Source organism: Barbus barbus, assembly GCF_936440315.1.
Source record: "Barbus barbus genome assembly, chromosome: 17".
Taxonomy (NCBI): Eukaryota; Metazoa; Chordata; class Actinopteri; order Cypriniformes; family Cyprinidae; genus Barbus; species Barbus barbus.
The window spans coordinates 23,323,325-23,350,868 of NC_136745.1; the positions used below are offsets into that span (position 1 = coordinate 23,323,325).

The 27,544-nt window shown below is 37.5% G+C and overlaps 1 protein-coding gene and 1 pseudogene across 3 annotated transcripts in view; both read left to right on the forward strand.

The window, feature by feature from the left end:
- The first annotated feature begins 14,600 nt into the window (after nucleotides 1-14,600).
- Nucleotides 14,601-21,005, forward strand: LOC306883619 (disks large homolog 3-like; annotated as a pseudogene). The gene is made up of 6 exons (XR_013785922.1): nucleotides 14,601-14,677; nucleotides 15,068-15,118; nucleotides 16,619-16,743; nucleotides 18,571-18,740; nucleotides 19,047-19,183; nucleotides 20,790-21,005. The product of XR_013785922.1 is annotated as a disks large homolog 3-like (transcript).
- Nucleotides 21,006-22,736: 1,731 nt separating this feature from the next.
- Nucleotides 22,737-27,544, forward strand: part of LOC306883403 (disks large homolog 3-like) — a 31,037-nt gene continuing 26,229 nt past the window's right edge. The window contains exon 1 of one of the 2 annotated variants that reach the window (XM_079438629.1): nucleotides 22,737-22,887. In XM_079438629.1, the coding sequence (XP_079294755.1) occupies nucleotides 22,742-22,887 (146 nt within the window). In that variant the 5' untranslated portion in view covers nucleotides 22,737-22,741. The remainder of the gene's footprint in view (nucleotides 22,888-27,544) is intronic. The other variant, XR_013785352.1, reaches the window with a different exon arrangement.

The window sequence follows — 27,544 nt, forward strand, 5'->3', positions numbered from 1 at the left end:
GAACCAATCGTTTGATATGAAGGATTCAGTAAGTCATTTATTAAAACAGGGACTTGCTGCCACTTACTGGGGGTTTTATTGTCATATTTATTTATCCATGACAGACCTAAATCAGCCAAGGTGCCAGCACAAAAACACATTCAGCAAAATATTGTTTCATTATCAATATTGACCAAAATTCCTCTATTTCAGAGATGGTCCTCACTGCAGAACACAAGATCCAGGGGGTGTGGTTGGATCTAGATCCAACTCCTCCCAACGTACATATACCTAAACCTACCCATCTCCACCCCCTGATCCCTAAACCCACCTATCCCCACCCCTAAACCTACCCATCTCCACCCCCTAGATGTGGATCCAACCCCGCCCCCTGGATCTTTGTTCTGCAGTGAGGGGCTACTGCTATTTCAGGCCCCAGAAGGAAAAAAAGCAGCATTACGCAAATATTTCCACATTGTGATGTAGACGTGTGGGCATGTTTGAATGAGCCGTTTTAGGGGGCGTGGATGAGTCTTAACTTTTATAAAGAATATCTCTTTGGGTTTGAGACTTTAGTCTTTGCATCATACTGTATGACCCCTTTAAAGCTTGGCAGTACAATAAATTTGAATGTTATTAATATGAATTTTTATATTATGTTATATTATATACCTGGAATATAGTTAAGTAGGTACTTTTTGGCCTTTTTTAAAGCTTGGCATTACCTGGTCACCTTCCTTTTTCACTGTATGGAAAAGAAAAGCATGGACATTCATCAAAAATGTCTCATTTTTGTTACTTGAAGGAAATTCATTTTTCCTTGGTACAATATGATGGCAGAATTTGCATTTTGTTGTGACATCTCACATTAAAATGCCTGAAGTCACATTTCTCGTAATGACAGCTAGAAAACACAGATTTCAAATAATTAAAAAAAATTCTGATTGAATATATTCCTTGTTTTTGGCACAGGACAGCACGCAGAGGAGTGGGCACAGCTCTCAGCTTAGCAACAAGCGGTAGCAACCATCCAGTAGCAGAGAAGAAATGAGCATTGGACTCAAAACAGCACTTGTTATTCATTTCATTCATTCTATATGAATGTAATGAAGTACGGTAGTATTTTAGTATAAATCTCCACAGCAGACGCAGTGGCGTATCGCATCGCTGCATCAGATTCTCTCTCAGCCTGTTGTGATAGAATGCAGAGCACTCTGACTTCTCATCTCAATGGTGACTGAGGCTGTGTTCACAGTGTAATGATAGAGATGATTACAGCACTGCTGCGGCAGTGGTTCACGTAACCTGGCAACAGTGTGATCAGACAGGGCAGGGTAGATTGAATTATTAACCCGTATTTTGCTGATGTATTCCTCGTCAACCGGCTCCCGCTAGTCAGACTGACGCTGCATAACTCGCCATATATTACACACCGTAGACGCTAAAGGCACACTTGTTTGCACACTCGGGCTAGCTTGGGTTATTTATAGCCCATGTAATATTTAATATCATCATTTAACACTAGTTGAAGGTCAGATTGGTGACCTCGCTGAGGCTCATTTGGAGCTGCTCACCATGACCAAACAGAACACACAGCCAGGACATGCTTTAGTAACTTTGTAGAAAGGATACAGAAAAAAACTGTTTAAGGACCTTTTACAATCACAGTAATTAAATTCATAAAGAGCCCAAAGTGAGGAATCTGTCATTATTTACTCACCCTTGTCGTTCCAAATTTGTGTGCAGCTTTTTTTTTGTGAAATGAAAAATTGACATTCTTCAAGAATTATTACCTGTAGTTCTTGCCATATACTGTACATAAAGATCAATTGCCATATACTGTACATAAAGATAAACAAAGCAAAAATATTTGATATATATATATATATATATATATATATATATATATATATATGTGTGTATGTATATGTATATATTATAAATTATATACAGTAATATTATCGTTTTTTTTTTTTTTTTTTTTTGCTCAATACATACGTATGTTTTGAAGCCCTAGGAAAGGTTTACATGAGAAACAAATCAAAATTAAAGCCATTATCCTCTACCGAGGCATGTATCTAGGCCATATTTGTGTTCAGAGTCCAAAAAATGAATTATGTTCACCATAGTACTTAATATTACTTAACATATCACTATATTGCTATTACTATTTTTATTTATTTATATGTTCCATCAAAAAATAACAGCATACCAGTTTGTAATGACAGTAACAGATGGAGATATATAAATTATGTCCAAACTATACCCTTTATTCAGTTTATTTACAGTCAGCGGTGTTATGGTAACCCCGACTTGATTTCTGCATTTTGCCCTTATGTGTTAAATCACCTGTAACATGTTTCTGCTTGTGCTTGTTTTAGAGTACAAACAAAACAAAAAATCTTTCAGATGTCCATCTCTCCTCTCCATCACATACATTCCTGCGTCTCTGACTTTCCCCTTCTGGTGTCCCTGAGCACCTGTACCCTAGCGCAATGTTGGGTGCATAGTAATTAAGTCTTATTGATTGAATTGCAGCGTGGCTTATAAAACCCACTGAGGCTTAACAAGAGAGTATCTAAGAGTATAGCTACTCCTCTGTCTTAGTTTCCTCTCTACATATTCAGCATAAAATCTCTGCTTTTGCATTAGGACATCAACTAAACCAGCTGTATTCAATTTAGATATAGGAAAAGTTGTACTTGTTTGAATTTAGCATTATTTTATTCTTTTCTGTCTGGAATCAAATCAGAACAGACCTGTGGCCTATTTGTGGGTTCCAACCCACCAGTTGTGAAAATTTAAATTCTACAGAATTACCAAATGACCACTGGAACCAGTTGAGACCTTACAATCTGACTTTGCTGCAGTTGGAATTGAACTGAGGAGAACTGGCCCCCGACTGAGCCTGGTTTCTCCCAAGGTTTTTTTTTTCTCCATTCTGTCTCTGATGGAGTTTTGGTTCCTTGCCGCTGTCGCCTCTGGCTTGCTTAGTTGGGGACAATTCATTTCCAGCGATATCGTCGACCTGATTGCAATTATTATTTTTTTTTTTCATTTTACACTATTGACTATTTACTATTTTTTTGGATATTGTGCAGTTGCTTTGACACAATTTACATTGTTAAAATCGCTATAAAAATAAAGGTGACTTGACTTGACTTGACTAGACCCTCCTAGGTGTGCTGTAGTTTTTAGCTCATGAAGTATGAGTTAGAGGTCTGCATTCCCGCGGCTGTCCCGTGGGAACCGGGAAACCCGACCAGATTTCTTGCGACGCGGGATTAAATTCCCGAATAAAACGTGGCAGCGGTCAGTAACTCTGGTGCAATTTGAACGGGAGCGGGCGGTCTAACAATATCCCGTTCCCGATGTCCTTTCAGAACAGCATATCTGCGCTTTATTCAAGCCTGCACTCGACTGTTATGCACACGCTACAAGGGATGGGCGGATCGATCCTAAAATATCGATACTGATGTTGTATCGAAATGATTGATCCTCACATAAAAATTCTAAAAGTGCTTTTTTTTTTAACCACTAATTTATTTATCAAGAAACTTGGTGCATAAGATAAGCTTCTAATTGGAAAAATAGACTATATTAGCGAATAATTGTGTTGGATAGAGCTATTTCTCCTGCTCATCAGAACACACGCAAATGCTGAACGACAGAACCAATCAATCACAGACCGTGCTCGCTGCTGACGCATGGCTCAGTCACAGTGTTTGTTCAATCTGCGTTTCCCAAAAGCATCAGAAGCATAAGTAGATCTTAAGAAACCATTGCCACATTATTACATTTCTACATCGTTATATATAAAATTAATTCTGAAAGATGCATCACGGTTTCCACACAAATATGAAGCAGCAATAATCAGAAATGTTTCTTGAGCGGCTTTAAAAAATATTAGAAATATTTCTGAAGAATCATGTGACACTCAAGACTGGAGTAATGATGCTGAAAATTCAGCTTTGATCACAGCTGCATTTTAAACTATATTTTAAAATATATTATTAATAGTTATTTTGAATTATAATTCACAATGTTGCTGTTTTTACTGTATTTTTGTTCAAATAAGTGCAGCCTTGGTGAGCATGAGACTAAAAAAATATTACAAAATCTTAATAACCCCAGACTTTTGTGTACATGTAATATTTATTTTAAATAGGCTGGTTTGTGCAAGTCAATTTATTTAAGCTGGTTGGTGAAAGTTCAAATCGATTGTGCTTTGTTTTCTAAGCTGTTAATTATCTGACAGAAAAAAATATGCTAAAGTTTCACCTTTAGGGGTACAACAGCCCCTGTTATTACAGTAACCACAGTTTACCACAGTATTTGTAATAAAACTGCAGTAACCACAAATTTACCATGGTAATAATAATAATAATAATAATACATTTTAGCACTTATGTAACACCATGTTTATTTTTCTTGAGGTACACGTTATCTAAAGCATGCATACTTGTATGGTACTAATATGCTCCCTTTTAGGGGTATAGGTGCACCTTTGAGATTTCTGCCCCAGTAAACAGCTAAAATACAATTTTAGTATATTTATTTCTGACAGTGTAAACAAAAAAAGGCTTATGAAATGTTAAAAAAATCAAGGCTTTAAAATGTAATATTAAGTGAGTATAATTACTGATTATATTGTTTTAATAATTAAAAAAATCTGTTTAGTTTAGCGGTATCGATATCAATGCTACTGGGCTTGAAAATAACGGTATCGGATCGAAAATTAAATAAGAGTTATCACCCATTCCTACGCGCTGCACGCATGAACCAGTGCTTCGTGTTATTCGCGGGTCTGTGTGCAGCATGTGCATAACGATGCTCAGAGCAGCCTAGCCTATCAGTGGTGAATATACGGCCCGCAGACAGAACAGGCAGGTTGTCAATGAGTGACAGAGCAGAATAAAGATGGAGCAAAGTGTGGATGCGCTGTCCTTGAAGAATGTTCAACTCGGTTTTGTTTATATTTTGCTTAGCCTATAATTTTAAATAACAGATGTCGAATTAATGTATTCATTTATTTTTCTTCTGCAACACTTTTCCTGGGCTACTGTGTTTACAGCAAGATGTTAAACGAATTTAATATTTTGACAAGACGATTAAAATTATAATAGGCCATTTTTGTACACCCTACATTTTTTCCCCCTCTGCGACACTTGTTCCTATTGTGTTGTAAAGGTAATTGTATCCTAACAAGACAAATAAAAATAAGGAATACAATTTTTGTATATATTTATTTTCTCTGTGACACTTTTTTTTCCCTACTGTGTTGGCAGCAAAATGTTAATCGAATTTTGTGTCTTAAGACGGTCAGGTCGAGAAGAAAATTTTTCAAAGTAGACAGCGGGTGAACAAAGAGTGAATATATCGCGGGAGCGGGTGGGTGCGGGATATAACCTGGCGGGAGCGGGACTTAAAAAACAATCCCGTGCAGACCTCGGAGTTATTCACACTCCAAATGAATTATATATGCTACTTTTTTGATATATGGTAGGCTATATATATGGATGTGTGTAGTTTGAGTGGTGGAATTGCAACTGTTTTTATTTATGTTCAATAACCAGCACAAAAGTACCAAAGTTTGCACGTACACACACATACACACACATATCCCTTGCGTTGTGCTGAAATTCCTTCACCTACTTTGGTGACTGGCCCTTTAAAAAATTGCTTGTAAATATCTCATTATTATCACTATTATCACCAATCTTGGATTGAATCTTTTTGTCACCTTGTTTTTTTTCAATTAGCACAGTGGTCGCATCGATCTGAGCTTATGCACTTACATTTATGTGTGAAAAAAGCATTATTTGTTGATATTTTTTGTCCGCATAAACTCAGATTAATGAGGCCTATGACCAGTCAGTTCCAAAAGGAAATATAAAAGCAAGTTGACAAAAAGACTAAATCTAATATTTGGCAATAATAATAATAATAATCTAATATTATAATAATTATAATGTTATAAAAAATAATAATATATTATTATTTTTATTATTATTGTATATGCAAGCTTCATGCAGCTTTGATTTTTATTGAATATCCAGGTAGGAGTGTAATATAAAAGTGTATTCAAATTTGTATTATTATTATTTAAAAGAAAAAAACAACAACATTATTTAAATTTTTTATTTTTATTTACATAAAAATGTGTGTGAATGAGGTCAGAAAATAAAAAAAATAAACCAATTAAGTACTGAAAAAACATGTTGTTTTCCCCTATAATTATCCTGTCCCGTGTGCTCTTTATGAAACAAGAGCTTTCATTTATGTAAAGGGTTATGTTTAGAAATTAAATTGATATGGTTTAAAATGTCAAGCACGTGCTGATATGGAGCACGGTCATACCTAAAAACTGTCTGGCACTGAATGCTACAATTGTTGAGGCTTGAGAAACGGTGAGATTGACAATAGCCAGTACCTATGCCGTGCGATTCGAACAGATCCGAATGGGACTGGGTGGGCATGTTAATCCCACTCTAGTTTGTGGCTAGAATGGACCACTGTCATGGCGTCATCGCCAGCGTACGTCCTGAGAGAGATGAACGAGGGAGGGCAGACTCTGCCCGCTCCTTCCAGTCAATGCAGAGGCCAGAGTAGCCGTTGCCATAGGAACACATTGATTATTTAACAGTTTGGATGAAGCGCTTGCCCCGGTGCTTGCCTTGATTCAGTGAGAGCCTTTGTCGGATTGCGGTCCCAAGGGTCTCTGGCCAAGTCCAATTAGGAAAGCCTGACAGGGGCAATTGCGCAGGGAGCTAATGCAAATTCACTCCTCTAATGAGCAAACTGAAGCTACAGCAACAGTTACAATAAATGAGCTGCCTATCCAGAGTATTGACTCGAGATACAGAGACATGTTTATTCATTGATTTTCCTAGGTTGCAACAGATGGAGACAGATCTGGCAGATGAGCCATCAGTGGACACACATGGAGATATTACAATTTGACAGCAGTTCTGTAGATGTTACAGAGGTTTGTTAAGAGAAAGAAAATAATCCAGTGTGAGAAAACCAAAGAAAGAGTTTGAATAAGTAGATGATGAAAGTCAAATTGTGTTTACAGTACTTGGATGTTCAGACACGATGTGCATGTAAGTGTGTGTGTGTGTTGCAGCTAGAGATAACAGTGCAGTGACAGCTGGCTGATAAAAAACAGCCTTTAATGATTAGACTTTGAATTAAAAGGAAATTAAGGGATTTATTGTAATCTAATCCAGATTTGTCTAATCCCTCTCGTACCCTTTAGTCTTTCCCTTCTGCCACATCTGGACACCCTCCAGCCTTGTGCTGTTTGTCACTTTTTCTTCTTACCTTTTCTGTATTCTCACCTCTCTCGAGCCAGTCTTATGTGACTGCAAGCATTTGAGAACTTCTGGAATCCGTCTGGATTCTTGTCTTGGGGCATCACCACTGAAAATATAACATTAAAGGCTTAGTTCACCCAAAAATCTAAATTATGTCATCGTTACAAACCCTCATGTTGTTCTATAGTTTCTTTCTACTGTGGAAAACACACACACACACACACACACACACACAAAATATTTGGAAGAAAGATATTTTGGTTACCAAACTGACTAGTATGGAATATATATACAGTGGTGTGAAAAAGTGTTGGCCCCCTTCCTGATTTTTTATTTTTTTTTGCATGTTTGTCACACTTTAATATATATGTATATGTGTGTGTATTTTGCTAATATATATTTGAATATCTTCGATATTTTTAAAAATATCTTCTTCAGGAGAAAGAAATTCATATAGTTTTGAAATAATATGAGGGTGGAGAGTATTGAGCGACAGATTTTTCTTTTTTGGATGAACCTGCCCCTTTAATATGTAAAAGAGTCCTTTTAAGTGGAACGTTTTGGCTAAATGTGAAATATTTATTATCTAATGAGGTTTGCAACCCATTTTATTTCTGTAATTGGACATATTTCAGAGTGAAACAAGATATTAATGAGATAAATTTATGACAGGACAGGATTTTAACCACCTGTAATTGACTGGATTGAAGTGAGTGTTATGTACTTGAATGGAGCCAGATGTTTGGGGGGCAGGTATAAAAAGTACATTTATATAAAAAAGTAATGAAGATATTTTTTTACATGTGCAATAACATGCACTGATGAATCATGCACAAAATGTGCATTTGGAGAGAAAACATAATTTCTGATTCCATGCCACAATTTGACAGAAAGAAGCAATAAGGAAGCCATTTAATGTTTGTAATTCTTGTATTCTTAAACGGATAGTTCATGAAATGAAAATCATTTACTCTCCCTCAAGTCAACGCAAACCTGAATGGGTTTTTTCCTCTGCTTTGGACATAATTAAGAAAATAAGATAATTTGAAAAATGTGTCAGTGATTTTTATGTTTTGAACATTAATTGAATGCACAAAATAATTGAAACATTTATCAAAATGCCTTCTTTTGTGTTCTGAACATCAGATAGGTTAGGAGCAACATGAGGTTGAGTAAATGATGACAGAACTTTCTCTTTGAACTTTGAGGTGAACGTTAGCTGTATGATTAGCTGTGGCTAGTCTCAGCCAGCTGTGGCACCACTTGCTCACCTGCCCCTGTCACAGCGATTTGGCTGGCTCAGCTGAACCTTCAGACCCGGTCTGCTCAGAGCATTAAGAGACTGTCACTACCGCTGCTCCATCATGCTTTACATAGATGTGCTTTTTTTAAAAACAGAATAACCATTGTATGTACACAGCACCGGGCTGCATGTTGCTTTTGAATGGACAGCAGCGGTTGTCTAGGGTGAAAAATAGATTTAAAAAAAACATTCTGTATGACTTTACCCCAGAAAGCCCAGGGCTGGTGACGCCCCTGTGTGACTCCACCACCTCACCTCTCCGTCATCCCTCTGCTTTTTAATCTGGGTTAGAGAGTTATGAGCAGTGATGGTATAAGCCTCTCTTCAGGACATGGACACTTCAGGTCACGTATCGCTGTCACATAGCTCAGTGATACCGCTGCACATTCATCCACCGGCTCCTCCAAAGACAGCGGCAGCATCCTGGATTACTGTCTGAGATTATCATCCTCTTTTATCTTGTGCTTTTGTTGTATGATAGAAACATAGAGATTAATGCCCATATTCCTTAGACCAGGCAAGTAAGTTTGGCATCGGGCCAAGAAAAAAATCTCACCACTAGATGGCGAGCCAAAACATAATCAATGGATAATTTAAGATATTAATTGATGAAAAATGCAACCAGAATTGCCTGTGACTGACTGTTACAGTGTATTTTGTAACTGGTAGTGAACTGTTACTCTGTGTAAAATCCTGTGACAGTCATTAACAAAAAGCCATGTTTGTGTGGTGGTGTCCGAACAGAGTATGTGAGCGGAGTGGAGCGTCAACAATTCCCCTCCGCGCTCCGAGCATTTAATAATCACTCCGCTCCCGCTCCACTCCGAGCTCACCAGCTGGGTTTCCATCACCCTGTTTTAATGCGCAGTTTGAAGTATTGCATGAGAAACCAGTGATTGAAACGGCAAATTTCTAAAGTTTTTAGCTCGCTTGAGGTGGTTTTTGACTTGTGCGAAAAAGGGTTAATGCGAATAAAGGGTGAATGAAATGCATTTTGCGAATAACTTCCTCCAAGCGCATCAAAAAAGTCATGTGACTTTGCGCTATGAGATGGGATAACTTGACTAGCAGCGGACTAATCTCGTTCCACAGCATCTGAAATGTTGTTATGGTCGTTCTGAAATGCCTGAGCAAAGTCTGTCATCAAAGTATTTCTGTATAATTGTCTTTGACTGTGTTCCCAAACAGCAGCATTCACCTCCGAAAGCAATGACAGCATTTACTATGTTTCGTCTGCTCGCTCTGAGGCGCAATTCATTTTTCATATAGCCTATGAACATTATTATATTCAGTAGCTTATCCTAGTTTTCTATAGGTTATTTAGTGCCAGTTTACCAGGAAGTGACGATTTTGTTCTCTTTGACTCGTTGGATGGAAACGGTGCTCGTTCGCAAATATTTTATGCGATATTCCAATTTTGCGCTAAATTCGCAGCTTTGGATGGAAACCCGGCTACTGGTATCAGAAACACCGCTCTGCGTCTAAAGTATTTCAGTATGTTTGAAATATCACAGTTCTATGCCCGTTTCCGCCACTGAATAAAAAATAAAAAAAGGTTATTGCGACTTTTTAGCTCACAATTCTGACTTTCTTTTCACAGAATTGAGATAAACTCGCAATTGCGAGTTATAATGTCAGAATTGCGAGTTAAAGTCCAGTTTTGAGGGGGGAAAAAGACTTAGTCTTAGAAAAAGACTAAGACTTTTTAACTCGCAATTGCGAGTTTATATCACGCAATTCTTAGAAAAAAAAAGTCAGCTTTCAGCTGAAAATATTCAGAAGGAACAAATAAATTCCTTGAGAACTATAGCTTCCCGCTCATGTCCACTGCAGTCATGGCCTTCACATTCTTTCTGATTTGAGTGGTCCTTTTCTATCTAGCTAGCTAAATATGTTTAACATGTGAATTCTTGCTTAATATGCAGTTATATTACGGGTCGTTGGCATGAATTGTACTTGTGATGGTGGTGGAGTGCGCTTGGAGCGAGTGAAAACCATGACGCTCCGACTTTTAAAAATCCGCTCCTCGCTCCATTCAAAATCACACCGCTCCACTCTGCTCCCATACTCTGATTGTGAGTAACTGTTGCTGTCATGACAGATCTATTTCAGAACCAGCCGCTATCAAAATAATCTGGCTACGGGCACAAGCCAGATATTATTGCTGGCGGGCCGCCTGTTGCCGACCACTGCCTTAGACCATGACGATGGCTTTTTTCTGATGGGTTTAAGGGGACAATAGCGTAGGAGGTCTGTTGTGTTATTACCGCAACACATTTCATGCTTAATTAGCATCTGGAGAGTTAATGGTACTGTATGGCAGGCTGTATATTCACCTGTTTCCTTGCATCACTTTCTCTGTGCTGGAATATCTCCATGGATGAGAGAAAAGGAGGGCACTGATTTTAAAACGCTTCGGCGTTGTCTGTGGCGCCTCTGTGCTCAAACGTGCCAATTTGCGGTGGCATATAAAGTATAATTTATTGTCCAAGATGTTCTTACATGGTGTACAGAAGCATTGTTCATACATTTTGCACTTATGCTTTGCTCTTTTGCAACTATACAAGGGGGTGTATATAATTCACTTGTCACAGAGGCCTTTTCACAAACATATCAAAATTATGTCTGACTGAAAACACAGTGCTGAAGATAAAGTGAGTTAGTTTCTTTTGTTATTGTCATTTTGCTCCCGGTTTATGCTTACAATTACGATTTGTGCATAGGCTGATGCACTCAGGTGTTAGTGCACTGTTTTTCACAGTTCTGTCTATTTTTGTCAAAGGGTTCTCATGTCTGTTTTTAAAACTGGTGAGCCAATTAACAATAGCAAATAGTGAGAAACCTGGACTTATATACGGTGTAGTGTGAAGCAGACTTTAAATGAGTTGATGATGATAGGAAAGATGTTTATAGTGTGAATTTGCTGTTTTATTAGCCCACATACCTACATCTGAGATTTTAAGAATGGACAACTACTAACACCACTCTAATATTTAGCTGTCTGATCGCGGTGTACAATACCATTGATCATTTTGGGTCTGTACGTTTTTAAAAAAAAAGAAATTAATACTTTTTGTAAGCAAAGATTAATAAAAACTGATGGAAGGTGACAGCAAAGATGTATAATGTTTGATCATGTTGTTCTTGAATTTTCTATTGGTCAAAGAATACTGAAATAAAATGAAGGACAATTTCCATTAAAAATATTTAGCAGTGCAGCTGTTTCCAACATTGATAATAATAAGAAATGTTTATTGAGCATCAAATTAAAAAATTCAAATGATTTCTGAAGAATCACTGAAGAATGGAGTAATGATGCTAAAAATTCAGCTTTGATTTCATAGGAATAAATTACATTTTAAATAGACTATATATATATATATATATATATATATATATATAATTGTTAGAACATCATATCATACTTGTTTTTATTACTTTATCTTATAAATGCAGTCTTGGTGAGCATAAGAGACCTTTTTCAAAAGCATAAATCTTACCAACCCAAAACTTTTGAACAGTAGTCTGTGTTATCTCATATAAGATTGAATTGATTGGTTGACTTTCTGTTTTCTGTAGAACACAAAGCCAGATATTTGGAAGAATAAAATAAAATAATAATCCATGATAAACATGAAAAAGCAACTAGTCATTGCATCTAAAATGTAATTTCCTTCAAGTGAAAAAACAAAAAACATTTAATATAAAATGACACTACTCTTATAAAAATCATACTCTCTGGCAGAGTACATCGTGTTTTGTGTACAGTAAGTACAAAGTGTATAGGGAAGCAACTAGAATCAGTCAGCACTCAATATGTAAATCATATTGAATTACTCACTTCTGATTTCCATGCACAAAAATAAGCGATGCAAAAGCACAAGTCTTATAATATTGCATTTGCTCACCAATGAGATTGTTCTAGACTTTAAGAGCAGCTCTTTACCCAGTGTTCAGAGGTCTAGATGGAGTTGCCGCTGCGCTAACCTCTCACGCTAGAGAGCTAGCTGTACCTGAGTGCTGTCTGCACCTGTGAAAACCTGTCACGAGGAAGGAAGAGTCAGGTGAAAATAGAGGTGGTGACGTTGGAAACACTTTTAGAATATGTTCTTGTAACTCAAATGGTCTTTTCAGGTCTTTACTGGCTTAGAGAGGTGCAGAAATTATTCAGGGTCTGCAACCGAATCGCAATCAGCCGCAGCTGCTGTGACAACCACAAGGAAAGTGAGTGGGGTAAATATCTGTGCACTATAGCTGAACGTTATATAAAGCTGTCTGCAGTAGTTCTACCCATTTACACGTTCAAAATTCTGAGCGTTTAAAGCATCAGTGCACGCAATTGACATTTAGCAGTCAAAGTGATCTTAGAAATGTGTGTTTTTTCATGTTATGTGTATGTGGATTATGGCAAGGCTACTAAGAAAGGTAAATTACTTATTTATGATTGAACCAAGCAAGAAAATTATTTGCCAATTGGGTAAAAAAAAAAACTTACTTCAAGATATATTTGTAATCTTACAATATTTTGTTTCTTGAGTGAATTCATCTCATTTAAAAGATGTTTAGATATTTTACTGGAAAACAATGTGTGTGGCGTGATTACAAGAGGTCTATGGGATTTAGTATGAATTGTAGTGATAATCTAGTGCTTCACTCCTTAAGTACTAAAGGGGGTGGAGAGGTAGTGACCATCTCCTCTCTACTAGTCACCCGGCGGCCCTGTCAGCATCACCTCGCCACAGATCAATCTGATCAATACTCACAAACACAACAAGCTTTGCATGTGTAAGGCCATGAATGTCAGTTGGTCCACAGCCTCATTCATCCATATGGTTTGTTAAGAGCATGGACTATTCTATGAACAATACCTAAAATGACAGGAGGACATGAATTTGTACATTCCCACTTCTTTGTTATATATTAAAGGAATGATTTACCAAAAAGTCTGAAATTTTCCCTATGTGGTTTGGCTCCAATTCTATTTTCTTTCTTTTGTGTAACACAAAATAAGATCATTCTGCAGAATGTTCAAGATGCTCTTGTTTATATGAATGTAGATGGTGACTGTCACACTCCCAAAAGTTCTTACGTTTTGGTCTTTTTCCTTAAAGCTATTGTATGACTTGAAATATAGCACACGAGTCAAATGGACTACACTGATGGTGCTTTTTTGGTATTTTGAAACGTTTTAGAGCTTGACAGCTCCTTCTGAATCTCTTGCATTGCTTTATGGAAAAAAAGATTCAGAATTTCTTCTTTTGTTAAAATTAACCCACACTGGAGATATTTTCAGTACAAGACTGAAAAATAAACAAAATAATTTCATCTATTGTATCTAAAATGCAAGACTAAAATGTTACTAATTGTAAAAGCAGTAATAATATGAAATATCATTACAATTTTCAGCAGTCGCTACTTAAATTTGGTACTCAAGAAATATTATTATCATCAATACTGAAAACAGTTAATATTTTAATATTTATAATTATATAATAATTATAATACTTAATATTTTGTGGAAACAGTAATGTTTTTTCAGGATTCTTTAATAAATAGAAAGTTCAAAAGAATAGCATTTATGTGAAGTAGAAATATCTTGTAATATTATAAATGCCTGTCACTTTCAATCAATTTAATGCATCTTTGCTTAATAAAAGTAAAAAAAAAAGTGTAATCATATAGCCATGCTGATATTTATGCAATATTGCTTAAACATGAAAAATTTAACTAGCCGGAGGGCAATAACACACATAGTACTGTCTCTCCTTGGCTCGACTGCAGTTCTCTTTCAACGGCAGACCACAGGCCGCCTGTAATCTTCACACCTCCAGTCCTGTCCTCGCTCTTCCCCCTGAAGCGTCACATCACGGTGATGGTGTACCATGCTCTGTTGAGACCCACTGTTCCCATGGCATGCATTTACTGTCTCCTCATGACAGCGTGTGTGTGTGTGTGTGTGTGTGCATACGTGTGAGCCACCAGCCTCACACACTGAGGTAATGTGCATCTCTTCATCTCACAGGCAAACCCTCCCCCCATCATTGTGAACGCAGACTCACTGGATGCAGGCCCTTATGTAAGTATCTGCTTCATGCTCTCAGCGCCTGCCTGCCTGACTGCCTGCCACGTGGAATTATCCCCCTCAACCCAGTCAAACCTTTTCCAATGTACATGAGATAATAACAATAAAAATATGCACAGATTAAATGACAGCAGATGTGGACTGTAGCTTTAATGCCGAGTGCAATTAGTATTTAACCGTTATAATGAGTTGTCTTTGACTGTTTATCGGCCCTATGCCTTGTACGTGATTCATACCACTCATTCTTATTGCGCTGAGTTTATAGCGTTTCTGCTTTTACATAATTAATTATAGTTGTGACCTTCTTGTGTATAATTTGTTGGCATTACATCACGTCTAATGACTCTGTTTATGAATCTGTTATTTTTCTTTTCTCTATTACAGGTGAATGGGAGTGATGGCATGTATAAATATGAAGAAATCATTTTGGAAAGGGTAAATATCATTCAGCTATTTTATATGTCTGTTTTTTAGGGTCTTGTCAAATTTGCCAATATTCTCCTCCAAACATTGATACCTATGGGGACCTGGACACTAGATGGCAGTAAATGTTGAGCTAATGCCTGAAATTGAACTTTAAGCAATGTAATTTGGTACATTTTCAAAACACTAGTCGATTGGAAATTATATTAAAAATAATTTGGTTTAATCTCCAAAATCATCTTTCAGTATTGTTCATCTAAACATCAGTTAATTTAGTAGTAAAGATTGGTGCTGCTGAATGAAAAATGTTAAAGTATAATGATCACTCATCACAATTAAACTGACATAAAATCCATAATACATGTAACATCTATTCAATATATATTTAAAAGGTGTGTTCACTGGAGATATGATGCTAAAATTAGGCTTTCTGTCAATACTTTGGGGAAAACAGTTGTCAGTACCTTAGAAACACATATAATGGTCACACCATTTGAAAATCTATAGATATACATAATTCTTTGTAGATTAACCATTAAAATCATTATGATTAAATAATAGTTGGATTAAATGATAGTCAAATGTATTGAAATGAATGAAAACATATGCAAATGAAACGAAAGACATGTTTAGACGTGTTATGATTAAGTTGCTTTGTGATTTTGTTCCTTGTATTAAGTCAGTTGAAGATAATAATTAAAAAAACTACTAAAGAGTACTGAAAATGCACCACTTGTCAGATAGTACCGTGCAGTTCATCATGTACAGGTGCTGTTCTTATCGAAATGTTCTTAAGAAGAATTATCATAGGAACTATCATGGTTTTAACATTGCAAGGTCTTTTCATACTTGAAGTTTGTTCAATGCAAATGAATCTAAATCCGTCTGCATAGGCCATTCATTAAACAGCAGTGGATGTTGGATTTGGGTGCATCTCTGAGCTTTCAGCATAATTGCAGGGCTGTTCTCTAAGTGCCATTTCTGCACGCTGAGGCCTAAATAAACTATGTTAAGATCTCACACGTTAAAAGGTCCGTGGGTGTGTTCGCTTCTTTAGTGGGAGCTCTCGCAGTGGCTCTGGAGCAGGAAAGGCACACTGGGATGTCTTAGCTCCACTCTGTACTAATTTGCTGCGACCGTTGATCATTAATTATAGAAAATAATAAAGTGAACTCTTTTCTGAGCTGTCTGCTTTAGGGCCTGTCTTTTGAGATGTGACTGTCAGACAGACCAGCCTGTCTCAGCTTTTTGGCACTGGAATGAAAACAGCAGTGTAAGAAGTGATGATGTACGGAGGGAGGAAATAGGCGGAAACGGATAAGATTTGTGGATTCTTGAAATGCGCACCATTCCTCTATTTAGCAGCAGAAAACTGTTCATGCCTAGATAGTGTTTACAAAGTATTGAGAGCCAGGTGTCTTCCGAAAAGCAGATGCAAACTTTTTTCAAAATCCTTATGAGAAAACTGCATTTCCTCATCTATAATAATCTACTCATGTATGTTGTCAATAGGGCAACTCTGGCCTTGGGTTCAGTATTGCTGGAGGTGTGGATAATCCACACATTCCTGATGATCCAGGAATCTTCATCACCAAGATTATCCCAGGAGGTGCCGCCGCCATGGATGGGAGACTAGGGTGAGTGATACTTCTCTCAGGATCTAATATTTCTTTGTGCAACTCTATCTTTTTTCCAAAACCTACTGAGTTGCTTACATAGGCAGTATTTTAAAGCATCATAGGCGGACTCCCCACTCAATGGCTGTTTCAAAAGTTAGATATCTTAATTATCCTGACTAGTTTGACCAAATTCTAAGGCTGCATCACATGTATCCTTTGGTGGCGGAGGCAATGATGGCAGATAATGGTGAAATATCTATAAAAAAGTTATTTGTAATTAAAAATGTACTGTTTTCAAGCATTTTTATTCTATTAGAGTATCAGCTTAGCAGCTAACTAACAATGTCAGCTTGACAATATGCTAACGCCAAACTATTAAAATTGAAGTTGAGTACCCAGCTCTATATGTTGCATATGGAGTTGCTGTCAATTTTACAGTTGCTTGGAGAAGTTTTAAAGGGCCCCTATTATGCCATTTTAAGGTTCCTAATATTTTTTTTGGGAGTCTCCTAGATAGATATACATGCATGCAAGCAAGGTCAAAAAACATTTTGGTTTTCTCAAAATATGACCTAATTTTCCAACGATTCCCAACGATTCATTCAAAGCAGTTCTAAGATTCAGTCTCTCTAAACCCCTCTTTTCTGTAAGCCTACTCTGCTCTGATTACTCAAATGGCCCAGTCTGTTGTGATTGGTCCACGATGCGCCCTTTGTCATTCTGTATTTTGAACAAGTGTTTTGTGAATCCCACGTTGAACTCCCAAAGATTAGAGAAGCCGGTGTCAGTAGAATGGTGGGAACAAAAGAATTTACTTTCACAGCGTAGGACACAGCATCTTCTTGACTTGATATTAACCACACAAACAGTGTTTGATGGTGGGTCAAGTTATCTGTGGCCGGCCAACGTAGAACATAGATTTGAATTATTGACAACTCATTTAGGCTTTTCAGAGTTTTATTTTGGGAAACAGTAACTTTATTTGTGTACTTTCAATTTTATAACTTTGCAGATCATTTACATTATATACAGCTGCTTTACGCACTGCATGAAAGGCAATATTTGAAATGGCATAATAGGGGCACTTTAAATCCAGTCATTTCAATAGGAGTCCATGCGACTGGGAACTCTGCATAACAGCGGAACATTTCCCCACACGTTCAAGTTTTCATGTGAATTTGGCAAGTTGACCAACAGGGGGAAGTCGTGGCCTAATGGTTAGAGAGTCGGACTTGTAATCCGAAGGTTGCGGGTTCGAGTCTCCGGCCGGCAGGAATTGTAGGTGGGGGGAGTGAATGTCCAGCGCTCTCTCCACCCTCAATACCACGACTGAGGTGCCCTTGAGCAAGGCACCGAACCCCCAACTGCTCCCCGGGCGCCGCAGCATAAATGGCTGCCCACTGCTCCGGGTGTGTGTTCACGGTGTGTGTGTGTGTTCACTGCTGTGTGTGTGCACGTTGGATGGGTTAAATGCAGAGCACGAATTCCGAGTATGGGTCACCATACTTGGCTGAATGTCACTTCACTTTTCACTTTAACAGAATTCTGCTTGGTTTGAAAGTGACTTCTGTGTATATGCTGCTTTAATGCGTCACTACACTATTGACAGTGAACAATGATTTCACGCTAAAAAATTATTTCACTGTTCTGCATGGGGAAATTTACCATGACATAAAATTTTGACAATGTGACTGCAACTTATGGTGAGGTTCTAAGACAGTTGGCAGTTAGGATACTGTCGTAGAAGGAAGCTGCCGATATAGGCCTCAAGGCAGCTCACTACTTTTTTGTGTATATATCCATTACATTGCTTTATTATATTGCTTTATCCTTCTTGTGTCTCAGGGTAAATGACTGTGTTCTGCGGGTGAATGACGTGGACGTGTCGGAGGTTGTGCACAGCAAGGCAGTAGAGGCTTTGAAAGAGGCCGGACCAGTGGTCAGGTTGCTGGTACGCAGAAGACAGGCTCCTCCTGAGACTATTTTGGAGGTCAACCTACTCAAAGGGCCTAAAGGTTAGAGGAGCTAAATGTGCACACCAACACATTTGAGACAGATGCTATTATGTGTGGTATCCCTATTATAGCAGTTCTGAATTATTTTGAACTAGTTCTGAATACGGATTGACCCCCTTTACTTCTTAATGTGCACAATGCATCAGTGCACATTTTTCATAATATTTGTTTTCACTGAATTGCTTCTCATGGAAATATGCAACATTAAGAAAATAAATTGGGTTATGAGTGCCATTTCGTGTTGACTTCAACCTCGTAAGATTTGATTTCCTGGTTAAAAATTTAACTCCATACCATTCACTCAAGGTCTTGGCTTCAGTATTGCTGGCGGTATAGGCAACCAGCACATCCCGGGCGACAACAGTATCTACATCACAAAGATCATCGAAGGTGGGGCGGCACAGAAAGATGGACGTCTGCAGACAGGCGATCGCCTACTGGCTGTAAGATTTCACCTACACACATGCATCTGTGTACTTCACTATATGTAGAGCCACACATTGCATATCTTTGCAAGGCTTTTTTTTCAGTGAATTACTTTATGCTTCAATGAACGCAGACACTGTTGTAGGCTATTATGTTGTATTGTAGACGATATATCTCATGTGTGAAGGTTTATGGGCCACAGTGTGATTGATGTGAAGCTGAGCGCAAACTCAAACAAGGACACAGCTGTGATAAAGAGAAACACTTGCATGGCACGCAAGTGCCAGGGACTGAGCAGGCTTTGACATGGTCATAAATGTCATAATTAAAAGGCTATGCATCAATCATAGCCGCTGTAACTGCAGACATGTAAAGTGTGCCATTACTTCCCTTTCTTTTCTTGAAAATTATGGTTTTAATTCAGTCGGGGACTTTCTGAACAGAATACAGTTGGTCAAATTTTAATTATGTCTCTGTGTAGTCCATCTATAAACCAGAGCAGATCCTGCATCAGATAACACTATTTATCCATTGATTTTATTGGGGATGGTGCATTGCAAGAACATAGGATCTGAAAGTGATGCTCTGTCATGTGCAGGCCAGGGTTGGACAAAATTCTTTTTGAGTTTAAGTATTATCTTCCTATTAACTAATGAGTTGGAATTTGTGATGAATTTAGCTACTTTAGCAATAGCTTCTTAGATGTTCAGTTTGCATCAAACTGTTTTGTTTTTAAAACTTTGGATAAATTAACTAGGGTAAAGAAATTAAATAAAATCTTGCAAAGTTTCTCCACTTGGCTAACTTGCTACTTTACTAAAAAGAATAAATAAATATTTAAATATATATGATTAAATACTCTTAACTGATGCTTTTAATACTTATAATTTCTGGATGTGCAAATATTGATTATTAATATCTTAAATATTATACCATTTATTATACCCATTTTAAAATTTAATATAACTAAATTTTTTAAAATTAAGGATTACCTTATAACACTTTAAAAATAAAGATGTTATTTGCTTTTGTGTATTTTTCTATTTATTTATTTATTTATTTATAAGTAATTATTTTATTGATATATTTTTTTATTTAATTTTAAAATTTGAATATTTATTTAATGTTTCCTGCAGTGCTTGTTAGTTAATATGTCTGTTAGTTAATATATAATATATAATTAATAATAATAATAGTTTTTATTAATAATAAATAGTTATACATATAAAACTCTTCTCTGGTCGTACAACTAAAGGTCGTACAACCAATCCGTTTTCATCTATTGACCTCCAATGAGAGTTTCATAGAGACGTGTTCGGTTGCGAGTCCACATCCTCAGAACAAATCCGACACATTTTTACCCATCAAACACTCTGTAGTGTGTAGGTGCCCCTACAAAGGAAAAAGCAATACGCCTTTCCAGCTTCCCCTCCCTCTCGTCCTTCCTTTTGTGACCGGACGGCTGAGAGCCGGAGAATGGAGCGTCGCCGCCGAGTGTGGGGCCATCCGGCCTCCGTTCCAGTCGCTTCCTTCCCACATCTTCAAATGTGCTGTCGTGAACATTCTGAGTCACGCTTCAGAGACCAGCCGATGTAACATGCGTGTGTGTGTCTGCCTTCGCAGGTGAATAACATTATACTTCAGGATGTGCGTCATGAGGAGGCTGTGGCCGCCCTGAAGAACACTTCAGACATGGTCTATCTGAAAGTGGCCAAGCCGGGACCAGTACATCTCAACGACATGTACGCCCCACCAGACTACTCTAGCAGTACGTACCTTCTTTTGCTGATCTTCATCCACCTTATGCCCTTATACGAGCTTAAAATCTGTCCATTTTAAAGCTCTAGCATATGACTATTTTTACTGCATTGATAAACGTGAAAGGGACTTGGTGTTTGTGTCAATTCAAATATAACCTGCGTCCCTATCTGCTTTTATCTTTAACCCTGTAATGAAAGCGAGTGGTGCAGTGCCTGCGAGTGCTGTAGAGTTTTGTAACAGTAGTGTGGTGTAGCAGTGGGCGCTGTTTTCAGACACCCACACACACTGCACTGCTGCTCCTATCACAGCACCAATCCCTCCCTCCCACTGAGAGACGAGGCTTTCACACAATCCACCTGCACAAATGCACACAGCGGCCAAAATTAACTTTTTGCTACACCTGCCAATGGTGGCTGAATATCTCTTATTGGCCATATTTAATTAAAATATTTTATATATTTTGGTCAATTGAAAAGATAAGATAAGCCAATCTCTTAATGAAAGTCTCTGAATGAAAGTACACCTATGATATTGTTTCTCATACGGTATTCTTAATGGTTTCATCCAGGAATATTGTACATACAGTAAATTGCCCTCCAAAACGCTAAGTGGAATTATGGCCAATATCAGCATGAATCCTTTTCAGACATAAATGCATTAAAGTAACCTGAAATTATAATTGAAAGCAAGCTATAATGATTTTCTCTTTTGATTAGATAATAAAGGACATGCACTACCGTTCAAAAGAGTTTTTTAATGAATACTTTTATTCAGCAAGGACACATTAAATTGATCAAAAGTGACAGTAAAAACATTTACTATATTATGTTGCAAAAGATTTCTATTTCAAATGAATGCTGTTATTTTGGTCAAAGATCCTGAAAAAATGGTTTATTGTTACCTCATAAATATTGAGCAGCACAACTGTTTTCAACACTGATAATAAGAAATGTTTCTTGAGAATCAAAACAGCATATTAGAATGATTTCTGAAGGATCATGTGACACTGAAGACTGGAGTAATGGCTTCTGAAAATTCAGCTTTACCAATAAATACATTTCATTTTAACTATAATTTTAAAACAGGAAACAATAAGGAATAAATATTAAATACAGGAATAAATATTTCACAATATTATGTTTTTTTTTTTTTTATCAAATAAGTTTTCTATATTTTGTATTGATAGGTTTCTGTATTAATCAGTGCATCTTTGGTGACCATTAAAGACTTCTTTCAGAAACATAAAAAATCTTACCAACCCAAAACTATTTAGTAGTGCACATCACAATCAGACATGCTTTTTAGCATCTGTGATGCCTGATAACTGGATTACATTTGACCGAGGTTTCTTAAATATTATATTTGTATTTTATGAATTTGTATTTTTTATATATCGATAACATGTTTTCACAGTTTTGTAGTTCATAATATTGTCCCTTATCAATCAAAAACAAAAAGGACTTATGCAGACAATGTCTGAAAGCCTTACTTGGGTATTATATATTAATTTGAGCTGATAAAATGTAAAAACTGTAACTTGAATGCAATGTAAGTCGCTTTGGATAAAAGCGTCTGCTAAATGCGTAAATGTAAATGTAATTTAGAATGCTACATTCTTTAGAATAATTTTTGTTTGATTTTTAGTTGTGCATTAACTTTTAGAATTAAACTATGTATGATGACGCTGCTGTATTACACACATCTACAGTCCCAACCACATCTTAGAGATAATCTGGTCCTTTGTAACTGCCTGGTTAAATCATCTGCCTTTTTTTCCCTTTACTGGTCTCGGCCTCCCTCCAGCCTTCCCCACCATGGTGGACAACCACGTCGGACACAACTCCAGCATGGCCTACATGGGAGGCATGGAGCCTAAACCAGTGTACCCGCCACCCCAGGTCACCCCCTCGAGGTACTCCCCAGTCCCACGCCACATGCTGGGGGAGGAGGACTTCACCAGGTCAGAGTCATGGACTTACTCATCTATTCACTCACAATCACTCACTTCTTCACTCCAGGGTTCCCACGACCATGGAAAATCTGGAAATATCAAGGAATTTTAACATTTCCAGGCCTGGAAAGTCCTGCAAAAGGAACGGCTAATATAGTTTTTTTTTTTTAATACTTCAGCTCTAAAATATTTAATGAGTGAGAAATTGTGACCAAGTCAATTGTAAATCAAATTCTCATGGAAACCGACTAGAAATGTATTGGTCAAAATGGGGGAACCCTGTCACTCACTCAAATGCCACTTTTCAAATGCACTCATGCACAAATAACAAAAAACACTTGCATGTCCATATATATATTTGATTTAAAAAGAACATTGTTTTCCCACAATCTGCGCTACAGTTCTTCAGCTTTAGTTGTTTAATTTCTTTTTGGCGATACTGTTCACAATTTCTGATGTAACTGGGCAAAGACAGAACAAATAAAAGTGATTTTAAGTAGGTGTCGAGTGTGGGCTGAAGAACGTCTACGAGGTGTGTAATGCCTCTCTGTGGTGGTGTGTTTGTGAACATTGCTTTAACGAAACATGACTGGGTGTATAAAGACTTCAACACGAATCCCAACACGGCAAACAAACACTCTGGGTATAAGAGATGCTTCTGGCATGGGGTCAAATATTTTGAAGTCACGGCCACTGTTGCCTGGAGGTGAGATGGGTTTCCCTGGACCCTGTGAGTCAGTCCGGGCCCCAGAGCTGACTCGTCCCTCTCTAGCCATCCAGCTGAATGCATCCTCACTTCTGCATGTGTGTGTTTGTCTCCGTCTGTGTGCATGTGTGTGCCGTACATGTCTTCACAAAGTATGTCTCTGTGTCTGCTGTCTCTGTGTGTCTGAACGCGCCCCATTTACTGTGTGATTTCTGTACCTCCAATAGGGCCGAGCCCATTTACAGTGCCATCCACAAACCTCATGGGGACACCAGCCCTCCCTCACCCCATCTGTGCAGCAGGGGGTCTGGGGATGTGGGCTGCAGCCCCGTCCCTCCTGCTCTGTGTCAAAGCCTGGTCCCGTACACCGGCAGGTACTAACCACTGCTTCTCGCTCTGCCTGGCTTAGTTTAGCATAGTCTAGTTAACCTGACAGTTAGCCCCCGCCCCGCACGGCCACCCTCCTTTCCCCTACCTCAGCGCAACCTGCAGCTGAGGTAGGGGTTAAGGCCTTGAGGCGAAACCGCTCCCTGCCTCGAGCCATGTATTCCTTTACACTGTGGAGGAGGATGGAGCACATTGTTAGCTTGTGGTATTAAAATCCTTAAGGCCTGTTCACACCGACACGAATGTTTGGCAGAGAAATTAGGTCTGAATTGTCAGTTCAGACCAATGTGTAAAGGACAGGAGATGGGTTAAATGCAAATGCAGATTCACTTTCTAACAGTAGGTGCCACATTTAGAAAAGCAGAAATACCCTGGTTATTCTGAGACACAATGCGCTATGAAACGGTACATGGATTCATCTATTCACTCAATCACTTCTTCAGTCCTGGAAAAAACCTGGAAATATCAGGGTATTTTTTAACATTTCCAGACCTGTAAAAAATCATACAAAAGGAAATTTTTACAACAAATTTAGTCTTTTTTAAATACATTGGCTCTGAAATACCAGCTAGAAATTATGAGTACAATCTATAAAATAATCAACATTTCCTGGAAAACAACTGAAAAATAATCATGGAGATTGATTCAAAAAGTGTGGGAACCCTGTCACTCACTCAGATGTCACTTTTCAAGTGCACTCATGTACAAATTACAGAAAAATCCTATTGGATGGCCAGTTTTATTCACTGTAAGATGAAATGTAAATCAAATTAGTCGCATTGATGTCATGCAAATGTTGGTGGCGGTCTGAACAGACACATTAACATTCATTCAATTTAAAATGTTTATCGCACCGAATATTCACACCGGATATTTGTCTTGGTGTAAACAGACCTTTAGGCACCTTTAGAGTCAAAAAAGTCACAAATGAATGAGGGCTTTCAACTTTTTACCCTGGTCTAGCCGTGTCTGTCGCATTCTCAGTGTGCAAATTATTCAGGAGGGTACTTTTGGAACACAGATAGTTCAGGTTTAAAGGGATAGTTTCAAGAGATTGTATTCAAAAAGGAAATTTCTGTCAGAATTTCCTCACCCTCATGTCCTTTCAAACCTGTATGACTTGTCACTATGAAGATATTTTAAAAAAATGACCTATACAGTGAAAGTCTTTTAATATATATTTTTTTTGCGTTCCACAGATGAAAGAAAGTCATACATTTTTTTTAGACTGTCTCTTTAATCTTGCCCAACCTAAAGTAAATAGTCTTTTGCTGCTCCTACAGTAGCATCTTAAAGACATTTTATTCAGAAGAGTTAATTTTGTGACATGTATATCCACAATAAAGTGATAAATATTGCCACTAATTAAACAAAGGTATCATTCCATACTGATCCCAAAGAAAGCGCTCAAGTAGTCCACTATTGTTTTCTCTTTAGAAAATGCAACTATAAACAGCCTTTTGTTTTGACTTTATTTGACAAGTCAATAGCATACAATTTGTAAAAAGCACTATATAAATAATGAATAGAGCTCAGCACCCCAAACTTCCCCTAATTCGTACCCTGCCCCTTTTGTACATATGTATAATCCCAGATAGTATGTGAGTCTAAGCCATCCTCCTTTACCAGCCCATATAATGTCCTGGTGTTTTGCGTGTGCTCTTTGAAGCAGTCTTAGTCTGAGTGATGTACTGTGACTGGCTGTCTGGGATGGGTTTCGTCCACTTTACGTACCACTATGTGTCATTGCTTGTTGTGCAGTCCTTGCATACATACTGTACTGTAGTACAGATTCTACAATATACCAGGCTAATCATTCAATTTATTTTTCAACAGCCCTCACTCAACATATTAACCTTTAGCACATAACTCATCAGCAGCTGATCATGCAGTTTATTGAAAAGTATGCACAATTAGCAGATAAACCTACAATTTATGTCTGGTAGAATCCATATGCTTACATTGAAATACTAGAGCCATTTAGAGACCATCAGAGACACTATGCTTTTTTTTTGACCCAGAGATCACTTGCAGTACCCATACAAGTGCATAGAAATGTGCTAAAAAAAACCTAGAACAACATTCAACACAATAGGAAGGATACTTGTTTATATGCAGAGCTATTCTTCCACAAGGATGTGTGTGTGTGTGTATGATCATACATGTATATAACAGTACTGTCCTCCTGCACGTGTATGTTTGTATGCTCATCATCGGCGTGTATAGTTGGTGAGACTTGATGTATTTCATAACTAAAAAGTGCCACATGCACAACAGGGTGAATATGAAGCCGAATAAATACAGGTTGGGAATTTTGGGAAAGAAAAAAAATTATTAGATGGAACTGTTTGCACAGAAAGTGCTGAAGGGTAGAGGTGCACCAACCATTTGTAGGGTCTTTATTTTGGAGTTAAAGTCCACACTAGGGGCTTAGTAACCTTTATTAGTCACCTAGTTTACCTCAATTAATAAGCAGTCTTTAAATTTGTAAGCAGATGTAGAGACGAAAGGCTGTGCATTGCAGTTTATCTGGTTATGGTTGATGTTGCAAACTATAATAGATATATAAATTAAATAACGCAATACATAAAAGGTTATTCAATAAAATTATTTGTATATTTCTTTTTCAATAAAAAATTATTTGTATATTATTATTTACATTATATAAAATGTAAATAATAAGTGTTAAAGAATGGATGATTCAAAGATTTTGACAGTTTTAAAATGTAATAATATTTTAATAAAATTTTATAATTACATTGTTTTGTCTTGCATACACAAGTGAAGTATGGGCACCATGGGAACATTCATTGTTAAGATCAGTTTCATGCAGGAGAGCAGCTGTGAACTTATTTATTCACTTAATATTCTCTCTATAATATATAATGGACCGGTTTCACAGACAGTGCTTAGCTTAAGCTAGGACTAGGCTATAGTTAAATTAAGATATTTAAGCAGCTTTTATAAAAATGTCATAGAAGAAAACGTTACAGGTGTGCATCTTGAAACAGAGCAATGACACTGACATATTTTAAGACATGTCAGAGCAAGATATTTTTAGTTGAGAGCTCAAACATGCATTTTAATCTAGGACTAGCCTTAAGCCTTGTCTGTGATATGCACAAGTGTGTGTGTGTGTGGGGGGGTGATATACACAATTCAAATATTTAGGTTACATTACATTACATTACATTTATTCATTTAGCTGACGCTTTTATCCAAAGCGACTTACAATTGCTATATATGTCAGAGGTCGCACGCCTCTGGAGCAACTATGGGGGTTAAGTGTCTTGCTCAGGGACACATTGGTGTCTCACAGTGGATTCGAACCCGGGTCTCTCACACCAACGGCATGTGTCTTATCCACTGCGCCATCACCACCACCCAATTAATTAGGTTAATTGAGAATAGATTTTTTAAAGAAATTAATACTTTTATTCAGTAAGAATGCACTGAATTGATCAAAAGGCATTTATAGTGTTACAAAAAGAGTTCAAATAAATGCAGTGTTTTTAAACCTTTCTATTAAAGGACCTGAAGGAAATGGCATGGTTTCCACAAAAAAACAAAAAG